Here is a 16,772-nt window from a genome sequence, read left to right as displayed (position 1 = left end):
CTGTATTTGCCTGGAAAAGTTGTTTCACAAATAAATAAACGCTTCGAAATGGAAACATTCGCTCCATTGCCCATAAATATTTGTTGCCGCTTATGTTGATTCAAATGGTTCGGATTGCTGCCTAATACATTAATCTAGGGGAGGAGAATATGGGTGTGTTTGGGTTCCTGGCTCGAACGTTGTGGGTTTAATAATATAGAAACTAATTCTATATAATTTATCATCAAGTATACCTGGCAAGAGTACAAAAGGCCAACTTGGAGTAGGAAAAATATATATGTTTTCTAATGTTAATTAATCGGTGACTTCATCCTCAGGTTTTTACTAATGAAAGCTAAACCATAAGTAATTATATGCCAGCTAGAGCTACATTGTACAACTCCCAAGAAACAAATATGATTCTTAATTATATACAACAAGCTGATTTCACGCCATATAAAATTATACTCATAGTACACACATCTTAACAATTTTGGTATAAAACCTGTTTCGACTGGCTTGAAAGAATCAGAACAGAAACCAATATATTGATTCACATTCCCCATTTTTATAATGCACATCTACACGTTTCTCTAATTACTCCATTAATTTATTGCTTATTTTAACAATTGGATCCAGTTCAACCAACAGATGACTTTAGCGCATTCACACCAATTCTTTTTATCGAAAAAGTATCGTTTTTAGCCATAGTCGGCGTTAAGGATTTCTCAGAGCCTGCCGTATAGGTGTATCGTATCCTATATCCCTCGGGTCCTGTTTTATAAAGGACAACTAAGGAACCTTCATGAGGGCCTGAAAAGATCTGACGGATTTCGCCATCGATCTGGGCATTTCCCTCGGGGTCCACCACCACCGATTCCCTTCGAGTGGCCGATCCATCAGGATGCGATAAACTTATCTGGTATCCGCCTCCCAACACAGCTGTCAGCTCAAAAGAGTTAATCCACAGAACTAGAATCCACTGTAAGTGTATGTAATGTCATATGGAAATCATTAACTCATATCGTAAGACTCACCACGGCGATTGTTTTGGGAGACATGATGTTGTATTATCTGCCACCAAATTGCAACTACCCGAGAAGCGTCAAAATATTCTGATTACTCGCCGGAATAAAGCTTAGCAAAACAAGTTTGGATGCAGAACAAAAAGTAACTGAGTTTAAAAGTGGAGAAACCGCATTGGCATAAGCAATATTTTGAACTTGGATTACTCATATTAATATCAATAAAACCATATGTTATTAATTTCTTAAAAGTGAAACCTTGTGCAGGTTGTTTTCATTTTATTTGTATTGTTTTTGGAATATAAAAGCATATTCTAATTGTATTCTATGAAGTAATAAAATAGGAACAATAACTTTTTTGAATATATGTATATTCAAGTACAATGAGCAATTTGCATCCTAGTTAAGGCCTTTGATCATTGTAGAAAGCAATTTTCAAGGGGATTTCGAGGTTTTTGTTTAAATATTTTTAATAATTTAATACATTAATGAAATTCTAGCATGTTATCGAGGGTATTCTTTAGAACTATTACAAATTTACTAAGCTACAAAATATATTTCATTTTAAAAGAACAAGAACAGTAGAGTGTAATACCTGAAAAGTTATTCTCTTCGAACATTTTTTCTTGAAGTCTTTATTTTCCGCTCATACAGTTTACATAATTCGTTTCATTTCTATTTAATCATTAGTATTTTCAGATTCATTCAATTTATTAGTATTAATAAAATGCATCTACCAAGACCCTTAATATAATTTTCACATCTTCCATGAGTTGATTGAAGCGTGAAAGCTTTTCGATTTTACTAAAGACTGATTGAAGTAAATTCTCGGGAACGGCATCTTTGATTTCTCGGCATGGAACTTGGAACTGCAACCCCCATGGCTCTGCCATAATATATCTTATATCTTATCGAAGACTGGCACACACAGAGTCACCTGTTCGATGTCTGTTTTTCCCCCTTTTAGCGGCATGTGTCTGCCTATCACTTACCACCTCAATTTTCCCGAAAAACCAAATGCATCTAATAAATAGGCGCACAATTAACAAGTTCCTAGTGATTTATGCCGACGTCGCCGGATCGCTTGGGTTGGCTGCCAGTTGTTGGTCGGGTTTGGTGTTCGGTGTTCGATGTTTGGTGTTGCGAGTCTGGGATTTTATGGGCACCCCGACCGTGCCACGGAACAATGCAAGAGATAATTTTTTACGAGCCACTCGCCGGGCTGCTATATGTATGTTGGAACGCCATATGTTCGGGATGGGAGTACTCTATAGGGCAGGTAGTCCCGCTCCCGGTCCAAGTTCCAGTCCCTCTAGACAGGGTCTCTTTCACGGGCCGCGCGTGCAATTAAACGAATTCGGGAAGGGCGTTGGGCATGCGCTCAGCCTTGACAGGGAATCTCATTAAGGCAGCAAAGTCAACAGAGGAGTCCTCAGATCGGATCCGGAGAAGGGTTGTCTTCGCGGGAAATTCAATTTCAATCCGCTGGCCATAAAGCAGCTTCTTTGTCTTTAAGTGCTCTATTGATTTTTTCCCCTGTTTCATCACTCGGGGAAAAAGGGTCAACAAAATTCAAAGAGAAAAGTTCTAGATAAATTAAATGTTAAGATAAAGTTAGTAGACAGAGTGATTTACAATAAATACAACAGAAATATACTTAGATAATAATTAGGTGTACTTTTGGAAATCCAGAAGAGCTCTTTCCCTTTTTTATCTTAGAAAATTAATATTATTTTAGCTTAAAAAATTGTATGAGTTTAGCTTGAAATCCCTTCTTATTTGAGAACCTCTATTTCCTGAGTGCAGTAAAGAAGTTTTCTCAAACCATCTGAGACAGTTGTCCGGGGAAAAGTTTTCTAATTGCTCCGCCTGCAAGTTTTCCCTCATAATTTCCAAACTGCGGCGGCGATTGAACAAAGCAATATTTGCCCAAGTAATTTTCGGTTCAAAAAACTTTCCACGTCCTGCTCGAAAGTCGAGCTGAGATGGCAGAAAATGTTCGCCAGAAAATGATTTCCCAGCCACGTACTGTAGCACGTTGCCAACTTTAATCTCTCGGGCTGATTCCGTTCCGGTGCCACCCGCTCCCGGTCGTGTTCCCGCCTCCTCACTAATTTTCGTTTAAAAGCGGAATTTATGTGAGCTCAGCAGTTTTGCTTCTAATACGAAATCAAATAGAACTTTTCCAGAGAAGGCTGTGCTGGGCCAGCTGAAATACTCAAGCGAACAGACATACAAACGTATATTTTCGCGAGGGGGAGAGGAAAAATCGCTTTGTTTGGCCGGGCTCATCTTGATTTATGGTCAGGGGAAGTTCGCACATTGGAGATGCCATTATTTTGCGTATTTATACAAATGCTTTCCCTCCACACATGCCCGTACATACATATCTATGTGAACGTATGCCTCGCCATAAATCAATAACTGAAATTTACACGCATATTTCGTGTTACGTGCTGGGTGGAAATTTATTAGATAAAGCTTTTCTTCGGCAAGGCGTGGGGGAGGGGTTAGGCTAAACTTTCCCCAGCGGAAACTTGAATCTGTCGAATCATCGGTGCAATTCATTTTTCTTCATTAAACGCAATCCGAGGTTTCTGCGGGTCATCACTTTGGGGGAGCACAGCGGAAAGCCGGTTAATTGCTCCGGCGACAGTTGCGCTCAATCTACATCATTTGATCAGCTCACAGGAATGGAATCCTTAGAAGTTCCTATCAAAGGAAATAATTTATGCGGTCGCTTCTCGGAACGAACAAAGCAAGACGACGGCCAACGACGCCGATGACAGGCCGAGAGACCTTGAAGGGGGAAACACACACTGCATCTCGACGAGAACCGGGCAGTCGAGACAATTGCACTTGGTCAAAAGGGAAACCCTAGAGCCACAGAAACAACATCTACTTCTACTTCTACATCTTCTTCAGCGGGCCATTTGACACCCAAAGAATTTTTAATTAAGGCCGCGGAACGGGTAAAACTGCTAAACTGACAGCCGCCGTTGAGTTGTTTAGAGATGCTGGCTATGGCAATGAAACGATAACAGTAGCTCATAAAGCCCGGCATTTCGATTCATTAAATATTTTTTATACACTTTCGTGGGCCTTAAAACGGAGAGATAGGATTAATTGATTGGAACAGTTTGTAAGTTAACTATAGTGTTTGACAGCTCAGAAAGGGATGTATTTTTGTAACGTAGTATAATTAGAATGTATTTCACTGATTCCGTATGTATATAAAAGATAAACACCATTGCAACATACAAATTAAAAACATTTTTATAATAGTTAATATACAAGATTTGTAAGAAACTTTTCAGAACCGAATTCGGTATACACTTGCAATGTACAAAATATTAAACAAATATCGATATCGGTCAAGTGAATAAACCTTTACTGGAGGTGTAGAAAAGCACCGAACTTTTTCTGTCCTCACTTTGCTCTTAAATCAATCAGGTATTCTTATCTGGTTTTGTTTACATTTGAAAAACTTTGTTTTTAAATCTTAGGAAATAAATCAATATTTATCAAGCTATGTGTGTAAATGTCTAAAATAAACAAATTTATTGCGATTAGAATCATTAGGTGTTTTTGAAAACATAAGAAAAACTACAAAACTTATGCTAAACAATGAAATACCGCAAAAAAATACAATTTACACCTGAATAATTGCATTGGATACTTTTAGATTCAATTTTAAGTGTTTCTGAAATTCGAAAGGTATCTGGAGCACCATAGATTATGCTCTATATACGTATATACATAGTTTAGTTATAAGAGTTATATAATATCAATATCTTAATTCCGAGACAGATAAAGACATATCTCACATTTGAGAAAAATATGTCGGAAAACAGCAAATGTATCTATTTTATCTAATCATATTCCTAGAATTCCTTTGACTTCAATACCATAGATTCATTAAATCCGTCCCGTTGCGACTTATATGCTACCTGTAATATAATGCAGCCTTTTGGAAAAGGACTCATCTAGATATGCATACATACATATGTAACTCTAAAATTGATAAAATAGTTTGCATGGAATTAGACAGTGAGCTAGATCGCATGGGCTGCTGTTGCTGATCGCTTTACATACCCCTTAAATTCATTTCTTTTCCCCCCTCAAAGGTTATTAAAATCCATATACCCTTTCCATCCAGCGACAATTACCGGGCGCAAGAAATGCAGTCATGGCCATAGACAGATATGCCAGATACGCCCGAGAGAGAGAGAGCGGTAGATATATGGGCCTATACTTATGCCGCAGCCCCAGAATGCCCATAAAAATTGTCCGCATTGTTGTTGCTGCTGCAGTTGAAGGAAGTGACAACAACAACGGCAGCGGGGAAATAAAAGAAGAAGCAGCGGCAGCATATAAACAACAATGTCATCAACATAATTGTATGTCAAGTGAGCGGCAGCGAGAAAAACGTTGAAATACGACCAGGGGCGTATGTGGAGAATGTTTTCAAAGGAAAGACTACTCAAAATGCATTGGAGGCTATATTAAATTTAGGTGTTCGATATAGTCTGACCAAAAGTTTATAATTAATTCACTAATATTTTTAGGAAATGGTAGCTAATGGGAGAGTTCTTCTAAGTTGTTTTGTTTAAATCATTGTTATTTTTTTTATTATACTTTCTTATTGTGTTATTAATTGTATTAAGCTAAGATTTAGTTTTAATGAAATATCTTATAATATATTAAATAATAAAAAAAATAAATAATAATTAAAAATATTGCAGAAATCATCGCAGTGGTATCAACAAATTAACCCAGATGCCCTAAGCATAGCTGACTACATACAAACCTTCAACCTACCTAGAAGAGAGATCACCAAAATAATCCGTCTTCGACTCGGCCACACCAGGCTCACCCACGAACATCGCTTTTCACAACCACCAAACGATCAGTGCCAGCTCTGTAACAACGAAAAAATATCAATCTCCCATATCCTTAACGACTGTCCAGCACTTCAAACACATAGATCAAACTTCCCAAACATTAAACTTACTGATCAGTTATTCAACCCTAATTTTGCTAACATCCAATTAATTCTTAATTTCCTCAAATCAGCAAATCTTTTACACCGTATATAAACCAATCACTTTCCTCATAAAATATCTGTCATTTGTTACTTGTAAATAATCCATGTGCAATTAACTGTTAATACATTTATAAGATCCCTCTATATTTATTTAACCAAATCATGTAAACCTTATTCCGGCCGAAAATCTCCGCTGTTATGGCCGATCCCTGTAGCCTAAGTTTGTAACTTCTGCCTACAGTGTACAAAATAAAATAAAATAAAATAAAATATTAAATAATAATTAAATAATAATAATAAATTAATATTACGAGTTCTAATCTTATATCCCTTATAATTTCTGTGGAATATTTTATCACCAAGTATCACCCCCATGACGGCACCCCTGGAACCATGGGAAGGGGTAGTAGGAGCAGAGACATTGAGGGGCTGCCAGCACAATGGAGTGAGTGAGAACTATAAAAAGCAAAGGGAAACGGCTGGGCTAAAAAATGCGATGCCAGGAACCACTCGAACTCGAGACCATGACGAGACAATGCAATCAAAGGAGCCACCAGCAGACGTTGGATTTTCAGGGGCCGAAGGGCGCTTTCCGGGGGGGTTGGGATGGGGGCATTGCAGGCTGGCGGATGGAGGGAGGAGGAAGGAGAAAGGAGGATGGAGGAGCACCGACCAATAGACAGTCGGTTGGGGCAATGAATGAATGACGAGCCGTGCATACGCAATATTAAGCCATCGCAAAATGAAAGGGAGAGGGAAGGAAATATTCTTTTGCCCTTGCATTTAAATACACTTCCAGTAAATTGGAGGAAGCAACCATGACATGGTGACTTTTAAAATTATTATTTAAATCTAAACTAATATAATCCGTTTGCTATATTACTTATATTTCACATTTTTTGAAGAATATCTTAATGAGTATATATAACTCATCATAGAAAGTTTTTCTTTAAACATAAAAAGTATTATTTAAATAAATTACATTTATAAAATTAGTGTGGGGGTTCCATATAATTACATTTTAAGTAATACGTATTTGGGGTAGTAAAAGATTTTGTGCTTGGATTGGTTAATTGTTCCATCAAAAAACTTAAATTTGTATTCAGTTTATAAGTCGTATTACTCGAACTATTTAAGTAAATATATACTACAATTTAAATAATTGTCTGTTCTCGAGTATATTTGATTATTAGGAATTTTTAAAGACAGTTCGTAACAGTTCACAATATTCAAATGCGATTTACTGAGATCTAATTTGAACCGCAACAAATTATCCAAGCAAAATTGAGTAGCTTAAACGAAACACTTACGAGGGGAATTTTTTATTTGAGTTTGGGAATTTTTTTAAATTGCTCTTTTAAGTAATTTAAGGCCAATTAGTTTTGAGGCAAAAGAAAGTGCTTCCTAATAAAAAATCACGAGATTTCAATACCATCTGTAGCAAGTAAACTAAAAAGAATATCTTTAGTTTGATTTATTGTTAACAAACATTGTAAGAAGTTCTTAAAATCCCTCGGCACAGCATGAATCACATTGTTCGACAAAAAAGTATGCCGATAGAGCCTTCGACATTCGTTGTCATTCCATATTGCTATCCGCCTTTGTGGGGTTATCTCCTTCGAATGGGGCTCATATCGGATCATATGTACAATGTGCGGCTTAGACGATGCGGGTCGTCCGATGACAAAAACACGGATTTAGCTGCTGCTGCACCTAGCATTTAGTATTTTGCCATTCACGTCAGCAGCATCATCAGGCGGCGGCCTCATCATCATCGTCCCCAGCCTCACAGCCTCCAGTTCCCCATCTACCCCCCGATCTCCTCATTGTGCCCCTCGTCACCACCATCGTCATCAGCAGAAGCGAAGCAGCAGCAGACGTTGTTGGTTTGTGTGTCATTGAAATGAAACGCCGGGCGACGCCTCTTGAGCGGAATTATTATTACCACTTATGTAGTCGCCATCGCCAGCAGAAGCAGCAGCATTGTTTTCCCACTGCGAGGCTTGGTTTTGTTTGCTTTTCTCCTTTTTTCCCATGCACTGGGAGAAATGTCACGAAAAGGGAGTATAGATATCATATATGGCTTTCTTCATACTTCTAATTATAATCGAAAACAATTTAGATACTTAGTTCTAATAATTTAAACAAAGCAATAAATTTTATTTGCTTATAGATAATAAAAATTTACCTTCTAAGGTTTCCCCTGAAACTACAATGTATTTTATACTAGTACTTGAGCAGATCAGATTTTTTTCTACTGTATCTGCAACTTTGTGTGCTGGCTGCACTCATTTCCACATGAATGCACCGGCAGCAGCAGGCCGGGGACTGGGATCGGGGCAGGGAGTCCATGTGTGGCATACCGCACGAAACTGTAGACCCATGCCCATACCGTGTACCCATTCCAGATCCAAACCTAACAAAACCGACCCACCATAAACCGCAAGTCGTTAAAAAAAATGGTTTGAAAATTGTAGCAGCAGCAAATACTTGTAAATAGATGATGATGATTCTGCTGCGGATGCGGATGCGACGGAGGTGGAGATGCAGATCCGTCCTGCACATGCGATTCCGCTTAAAACATATGGCCACTCCGATGCCTCCCCAGAGTGTCGTTCGGATACTTCCATTGGGATGACTCCTCAATTCAACTCTGTTTTAATTTAACGGATCAAGTCTGAGAATACTTAAAATAACTCACTAAAAAGGTTTTAGAATTTTTTTGAAAAATATGTCTTTCTTCAACTTTGCTATGTATTGCAGAATGACCTTTTTTTATACTTAAACTTAAATTAAAATTGTTTGTATATTCAATTTTGATAATTTTTTGTAGGTAAAAAAAATACTACCAATAAGAGGGCCTTTATTAAAAAATAAACTAAGAGAATGAGAGAAAATCTAGATATATTATGATCAAACTGGACTCATAAATGCCAAAGTGGGCACTTATCATTATAAAACCATCAAGTTTTTGAAAAATGGAAACAATTATTTGACAGCATAATTATTTTATGTTTTAATATTTTAGTTTTTTTTTATACTTCACAATTAACATATATTCTAAAAATATTATAAAAGAAAGTTTATATAATTAATGTCTTTGTTAATAAATCAGTTTATAAATAAAATTGTAATGCATTTTTTGTTTTGCAAAGAATTTCTTGACAAAACTAGCTATGGGTGAACAGAACAGTTAATCGAATATAAATCTATGGAGGAACGGGGACGTCTATATCATCTCCCCTGGTGAAGCTGAACAAGAACTTTAACCTTTAAAATAAAAGAAAACCTTATGATGGATTTATTTAGGCATTACTTGACATGAACAAAATATGCTTATTATATTTTTCTACATAAATCAAAACATTTTATACAAATCTAAAAAATGACAACCCATCGGTTCTAAGTAAGCCATGGATATTTTTAGATGTGATTGTTTTAAGAGATACCTCCGTCACGTAGGTCATAATTCAAAACACTAAAGATTTCAGATCTTGTACGCTTTCTACCTGCAGAGCCAGCCATGTTGTACAATGAACATTTTTATGAACATTTTTATGTTCATTTGCAGAGAGGCCGATCCGAAACAGACATCCGTCAATAGCTATTTTCAGCATAGAATTCTCGGTGATTTCTCCTCGCTGGCCACTCGAGGAGAATGGCAAGTGGCTGTCAAGTCGAGTCGCCTGCTCTATATAAGGTCGCACATATGCCTACATAGCATCCGCAGAATGCCCCTAATGTCCACTTACCCGCAGCCTACTTAAATACATGCCGTGCATACGAAAATGGCAATCGCCAGAGACTCCGGGCCCGGCCTGGGCCTCAGCCAGCTCAGCAAAACCCGCCAGCAGACGGAGAATCGAACGCAGACATCGACTTAGACAGAAGCCACACATCAATAGTCCGGAATCAGCGGCTGAAAAGGGGAAAAGAAAGATAAAGTTCACTGAAAGAAAACGCAATGTGTTCTAGGAAATCGGAATAGGGTGCATAATAATTTTTGCTATCCCTAAGGAAGATATTTCCCTAACTAACAAATACATCGGGACCTCATTTTAAAATTCAAGTTCTATAATATGGGATTTCTAGCAGCTTTACTATGTGTTCATACTTTGATTTTAAATATTTTCAATACAAATTATTTTAAATTTACAATACAATTAACATTGAAGAAACTTATACTTTAAGAGATAGGTAATTCTGAAAATTATATTCAAATATTCAAATAGACTTTCCTCATGCATGGTGAAAAATAATTATATTTTAATTGTAATGACTGCCAGGCCTGGGATGTAAACGTTTCCCTTAAATTAACTTAGGTAATGACACAATTATAATTATAAATTGTAATGAAACGATTACAAAATCGATACTTTGGCATTATATTTTTACGTGTGCGACAAGACAGGCACTCATTAAATGCCAAGAACATGCGACAGAGACATGGACGGACATGGGGACGGGAACTTGGACATGAGAACAATACGCCTGCAGATTGGTAGTCGGGGCCCAGCGAGGGGAGGTCGATGGGTTGATGGCCTGATGTCTTTGAGTGGGCCGCACGTAGATACCCAGGGGCGGTGTGTGGGAGGGGCGGGGCCTGCTTAAGTGCGTTGCGCGTCCATCGGCCCGTTTCAAATTCAAAATGCAATTGCCGGTCATGCGAACTTTAATTACACAACTGGGCAATGGCCAGCTAACGACAATACTATGTCCTCTCCTGGTGGTCCCCTTTCTCTATTCCGATCCAATTAGGGGTAACAATCGATAACGCGACGATATATCGAAGGTAAAGCTACTAAGTAGTGCTTGTTGCTCTTAGAAATAAATATCCTCTGACTGTTTACATTTCACAAAATGTTAACGCATACATTTTTCAACACACTTTCCAGATGGTATAATTGATTTCCATAATGCTTAGATTTCGTAACTAAAAACCATGGAAATGATGAAACTTTTACAATATAAATATCATATTTCTATATACTTACCATCCCTAGATCCAATCGTAGCACACTCCTACCCCGGACACCGATTCCTTTGTCACCGCCCGACCATCTGGACTTGTGGGCCAACTAAATGTGCTCATTAAAGTAAATTACAATTGCTGTTTCGGCTTTTTTCTTGTCTTCGTTTGCATGTCGCATGTGGGCGTGGTGGCAAGTATTTTCCAGCGGGTGAAGGGGGGGATTTAGGGGTGGAATGGCGCGAGGTTATGTGTAATTAATTTTGATTAACGGTTTCTGCTCGGGCGAAAACTTTTAACTTAACTGGAAAGCAAATTACACGAACATTTCTGTGTGTGTGGCTCACATTTTCCTCTTTGGCCCAGTCCAAAGGTATCCCCGTGGCAGAAGCTGGAGGGGAAATTAATAGTTGGTTGCCGGGATTTGGGGGTAATGTCAAATGAAAGGTTGCCCGTAAGGGCTGTCAGCCATGACGCCGCCGGGAGGCGGCTGATAAGTTGCCACAGCCTCCGGCAACCGGATCCAAAGATTCTCGACTTTCGAGCAGGAGAGGAACTTGCAGCGGGGGAGGGGAAAAGTTTGCAACTCGATGAAAGTGCTTGTCGTTGAGCGGGAAATCGGAACAGGTGCTTTATTGGGATTCCAAATTGAAAGTAACTGCGTTGAAGGAGAGTTAGAACTGTAGCGACAGTCTCAAGTTTCGATATCCTGCAAATAGTTTCTACTGCTAAAAATAGGATTAACTTGATAATTCAATCTGGGTGCAAGAAGTGACATATCAAATGCCAGCAGCTTATATTGATTTTTCCACTCTTTTTCTTTACTTTTCCTGAGACTTGAGGAAAGAATGTTGGGTAGAAGGCAGGCCAGCATCCCATCTAAATTCCCTCGAATAAATCCATAATTGATTAGCTGCTGCATGGCCCTGGCAACAGTGTCTTGATTAATTAATCCACCCACAATGCAAATTGCAACCTATCTCGTTGAATCTGGCACAGCTGGGCCACTGAAGCTCTAGCCTCCAATTCCCCTATTCCCTGATTTCCGACCCCCGGCGGAGACAGGGAGGGGAAAAAATGATTGCCTACTTCGGTGTCATAAATTAAAATCTAACAAAATAAATCAATAAAGATTAAATCTTACGTGAGGCACGCACACACTCTGAAGTACTCGTATGTAGTTTGGAGGCATAATCCCGCTTGCTTTGTCTGCAGACCGTAGATGTATCTGTATCTGTATCTGTCTGCCGGCATCTGTATCTGTATCCGCACATGTACCCGTATCTGCATCTGTATCTGGGGCCTCCTCCACTTTGTTGCTGTAACTAACGAAAACGTGTGTCTGCATATGAAAGCGCCGCCTTGTATTCCTCTACAAACAGTACACATAAAAAATATAGTCTCTTCTTTATTCACTTTCTTAAACCTAAATAGGAATAGTACCAATAACATATAAAGAAAGTTTCTTTCCTAGGAGTTCTTCCTCCAAAACAGTATACAATTATGTATTACAGAGTAATTTACCAGACTTAAGCAAGTATTGAAATTAAAATGTTAAGTAAACCTTAGCAAAATCTATCAAAGGCCTTGTTCAACTCATTTTTTCGTAGTGTATCTGTCCGTATCTGTGCGCCTTTGTCAGCCCCTCGGAAACTACTTAAGTATTTAGGTCTCTGCGCTGTCGCTTCGCATTTTGAATGCTGAATAGGTATTTAAATTTCATACAAATTCTATGAGCAGTGTCTGAGGGGTTCTGCGTCTTTTGTAGGCCTGCAGCAAAGCGGTTCAGCAATGCAAAAAGAGCCAGACAGAAAGAAGCTTAAAGTCACCGTCCCTTCCCCCAACATTGCCATCGTTCGACATCCGCCGACTGTTTTTGCCTCTAGAGAGAGGAACAACAAAAATCATTCAGATACACTCACATATATTGATAAAGAATGCAAGCGCTCGAATAATACGCAAAATAATAATGCGAGTAATAAAAAAGCTGCCATGCAGCAACAACAATGCAGGAGAAACAATCAACTTTGGGCCGCACACAATGGAGGTCTTAGAAAAAAGAGAGAGGTCTTCTTTTTCCTCGTTTTTCCCGGCTATACACATATAGTAGGGATGTATGTATATAGAAGTCGGCCTATTGTTGGTTCTTGTCGGGCATGACGTAACTCAGCTTTCGGCGCGGATTATCCGCAGCGGTGGGAAAGCTTAAACTGGTCCAAGATTACGAGGCGATATCAATGGGTGGTCCTGAATAGATGGATGGGCTGGTTGCTCGGATGCACCGTGCGGATCAATAAGTTTGTCCGGAGGCAACGTGGCCTGTTATTGGTTTCGTTAGGGATTCATTGGATAAGAGCGGAAAAAATAGAGCAAGATGTTTGTTGCCCGAGACGGCAGCGATTCACAATGCCAGGTGGTTATGCTATCAAACACGTTCAACTCCTGCGTAATTCGGTGGTAAGACATTCGGTGTTATTTGCTATTTGTTACATATTTAAATAAAACATATACATACTTTTACAATGATTTTCATTTATGATTGCTTTTTATATAATTTTATACATCGTTTAGGCATAGTAAACAAGTTTGGCTTCAGGCAGGAAAGTTGTATTAACCCTTTGACCATTTAAATAAGTTTATAAGTTAAATGGGAAACATTGCCTACTTCTGTGCGTCTTGGGTAAACGGAAGGGTATAAATTTGTGAGTTAATTAATTGTCTCTGCCCGACCTCTGAATTAATAAAACGTAAACAACGTATCAAAACTTGGAGAGTTAAACACACTGCTAATACAAGTTTACGTTTTAAGATTTATTGCATTCTTAATTCAAATCTTAATATAAGACAAAAATTCCTTTGAAGGCTTATTCAAACACAAAAAAAACATGAATATAAAATAAAAATACTAAAATAAGACACAAAGTAGTATTTTGCTTCCTTTTTGAGCTAATGGCTACGATTTTATAACCAAACATCTTAAATTTAAAGTGTAGGAGAACTTTTTGTTTAGTTATATAACCTATTGCAATAATAAGTTGCTAATATTTGACTGATAACCTGACATTTCATTCCCATTCTAAACATACAAGGACAATTATAACATTTTAATACATATATATAAGGAATATAATAATAATTATAAAGAAGAAGTAATTAATAAACTTATGTGGTTATTTGAAAGAAATGCTACCTTTGGATTTAAATTAAAAATGACTTAAAATAACTTTCACAGGCAACTTTAATTACTTCAACTTTTAGTCTTAGATTTATTACTTGGCTTAGAGAACTTATCTAAGCTGCCAGGCGAGTTCCCAGATCATTTGGAAGATTAATTTCTGTTGACTCATTCCGGGCGGTTGTGGATTACAGCATTGTGCGGCTCTGATTGATAGTGGCCCTGCTGTATTTTTGTGTTTCCCTCATAAAAAATAGACCCGCTGATAGCATTTGGACTTATTTCCAAATGCACACACACACCCACTAATTCGGAATGTTTTTTCTTCATTCTCCGTCCGCGGATCGATCCTTTGACTCTCGCGTTCGCCCCGTCATCATCATCGTCGTGACCAGCAATCCAGGCATCCAGGCATCAGGCATCCGGGCATCCGACGGGCTTCAGTCAGCCACGACTGAGCAGATAAACGATAAACGAGAACGGTGCCCGAACACTTATTATTAATAAGTGCACATTAATGTTTGCTTGATTAAGCGCTCAATCAAATGAAATTCTATACGCATGACGGGCCGAACGAAAAGTGGAGGAATATGCAGGAAAATGGCTAAGAGCGAGGACGAGACCCGGAGTCTGAACACAGTGTGTCCAGAGCCCAGTAACAATCCTTGCTCGCGGAACAATCCCACTAATTCTGATGCCTCATTGCGAGCAAACATAATTTATAACATGTGAAGGGGACGGGACCAGAGCGTTCTATGCATGTATCTGCTTTGCTCCGCTTTTTGTTCTGGTTTCGTTTTCCTTTCGCGCCCATCAATCATAATAATATTCCAGTGCACACACATCAAAGGAGGAATCTCGGTCTGCGTTTTATTTTTGGCACTTGAACGAACGTCCGCATCTGTATCTTTTAGTGCCATAAAGATACAGAGAGAAATTACTTACTAGATAATGTAAAAAGAAGTTATATTACGTCTCTTAAGAGTTTTGTCAGCTAACAAAATGTACACAGCATTTACATTAACTGGGTTTTGTAAAATATCTTCCATTCTGTTCAATCTCATCCCGGTTTTTCTCAGTGCATCTGAATCTGTGTCCCTCTGGGATCTTTTTCCAGCGGAAGTGCCACGGCGACGAGGAGCTGCAGGCTGCACCTTGCAATAATGTCCGCCCCTCAGTCGCCGTCGTCGTCACTTTAATTGTTTGCACATCAGCCGGGCTCGGAGGGATCTGGATCTGGATCTGGTTTTTATCTGGCCCGACACACATTTACCGTTCCGTCTGTTGCCGTTGCCGTTGCCGTTGCCGTTGTCCCGGCCATTGTTTGTCCGCAAGGACCCCGGCATCGTGTGAATTTCTTAGGATGCCGAGGCAGGGAAGTGGGTTCCCCGTTTATTTGCAATTCCTTCTTATTTTTTTTTTTGCATTCAGCCGAGAGTTCAGGATGTTTGCACCTTTTCACAGTTAGGATGGACGGACTGACAGATGGATGAATGTATCTGTGTATCTGCCGTACGGTATCTGGTTGCCTAATGACAGGTTGACAGGCAGAGCCATCCCCCTGGATTCATTAATGCGCCATACGAAAGCAATTTAATATGTGCACTTCGTGTCGGGGAGAACAACAACCCCTAATGGAAACCCCTTTAGAAAATTGCTTGCCGCCGAGCCAGCGTCCCCAAAATGTAAATGCAAATACAAGAAACTCTAAAGTATCTCAAGTATTAAGCATTTCACGACTTGAGTACGAGTTGAATTTTAATGCGGCCTTCTCAAGAGGCCAGCACAAAAATCAAATGAAAAGAGAAGAAAAGAAAAGAAGCTGAAGTGCCCAAGGAATCGGAATCGGAATCGGAATCTGAATTGAAAAAAGCGCTGAACAACAAGCAATATAAAAAGCAATTGCTATAAATCAAATAAATCATGGGAAGCCTCGCCATAAGAGCGGCGCGTATTTGCACATGCTGGGAATGACTTCGACTTCGAGACTACTCGAGAGTCCGAGATCACAGAGAACTCCACTCAGCCAGCTCGACCAGGTCGACCAGGCACCAGCTCTCGGCTGGGACAGCACGCCTCAGCTGGCTTTTGAACCCGCTCGAAAGCCGAGTCCAGAGCCACTTCCAATCGAATGCAGATCGCATAAATTCAGAGATCACATCAATATAATTAAATCGAACATTTGCGCCCCTCGAACGGGGGATTAGCAAACATGTTTCGTTCATATTTATCTGCCAGCCCCGACCCCTCAGATTTATGGTTCGCATTTGCGTTACCTGCATACTAATTAGTTTGATTACAAATTGTCGTAAAACGTTTCAGAGCTTCTCACAAAATGTACTACACTTTGATGATGCTAAATGCTTAACGAGTTTCTTGAAGCAAATGCGGCATTACAAGCTCAAGAGAAGGTGGTTTAATCCGATTATAGTCCTTTAATAATAATAGTAGTTCACTACTACAAAAAATGTTAAGTTAAAGAATTAAGTTAAGTTGAGTTAGTACTTATTTATGTATATCTATTTTATTTCCTTAAACTTCGTTAGTACCCATAATACATCTACTACTACTTCTACT

The 16,772-nt window shown here is 38.9% G+C and overlaps 1 protein-coding gene and 2 long non-coding RNA genes across 3 annotated transcripts; 1 reads left to right on the top strand and 2 right to left on the bottom strand.

Moving 5' to 3' along the window:
• Positions 1-567: 567 nt before the first annotated feature.
• LOC110187968 (uncharacterized) lies at positions 568-1,040 on the bottom strand. Its single transcript, XM_020957488.2, has 2 exons — positions 1,017-1,040; positions 568-961 (listed from the first exon to the last, which is right to left on the bottom strand). The coding sequence occupies exons 1-2, from the start codon at positions 1,038-1,040 to the stop codon at positions 620-622; spliced, it is 366 nt and encodes a 121-aa protein (XP_020813147.2). The 3' UTR covers positions 568-619.
• Positions 1,041-9,462: 8,422 nt separating this feature from the next.
• LOC110188054 (uncharacterized) lies at positions 9,463-10,307 on the top strand. The gene is made up of 3 exons (XR_015271007.1): positions 9,463-9,509; positions 9,623-9,751; positions 9,810-10,307. It is a non-coding gene; the product is annotated as an uncharacterized LOC110188054 (long non-coding RNA).
• A 4,732-nt stretch (positions 10,308-15,039) lies between these two features.
• Positions 15,040-15,707, bottom strand: LOC147644139 (uncharacterized). The gene is made up of 2 exons (XR_015271043.1): positions 15,215-15,707; positions 15,040-15,139 (listed from the first exon to the last, which is right to left on the bottom strand). It is a non-coding gene; the product is annotated as an uncharacterized LOC147644139 (long non-coding RNA).
• Between the last annotated feature and the right edge of the window lie 1,065 nt (positions 15,708-16,772).

This window comes from Drosophila serrata, unplaced genomic scaffold (genome assembly GCF_035046125.1).
Source record: "Drosophila serrata isolate PLE 108 unplaced genomic scaffold, ASM3504612v1 contig_228, whole genome shotgun sequence".
In the NCBI taxonomy this organism is placed as follows: Eukaryota; Metazoa; Arthropoda; class Insecta; order Diptera; family Drosophilidae; genus Drosophila; species Drosophila serrata.
Note: the sequence above shows the minus strand (reverse complement) of the source record. Positions and strands in the feature narration are given on the sequence as shown.

What these genes read in the sequence shown, in the direction of transcription:
- LOC110187968 (XM_020957488.2), bottom strand. Translation starts at nt 1,040, where the DNA reads ATGTCTCCCAAAACAATCGCCGTG. An exon ending in CTCCCAAAACAATCGCCGTG is followed by an intron (nt 962 to 1,016) that starts GTGAGTCTTACG and finishes ATACACTTACAG; the next exon opens with TGGATTCTAGTTCTGTGGAT.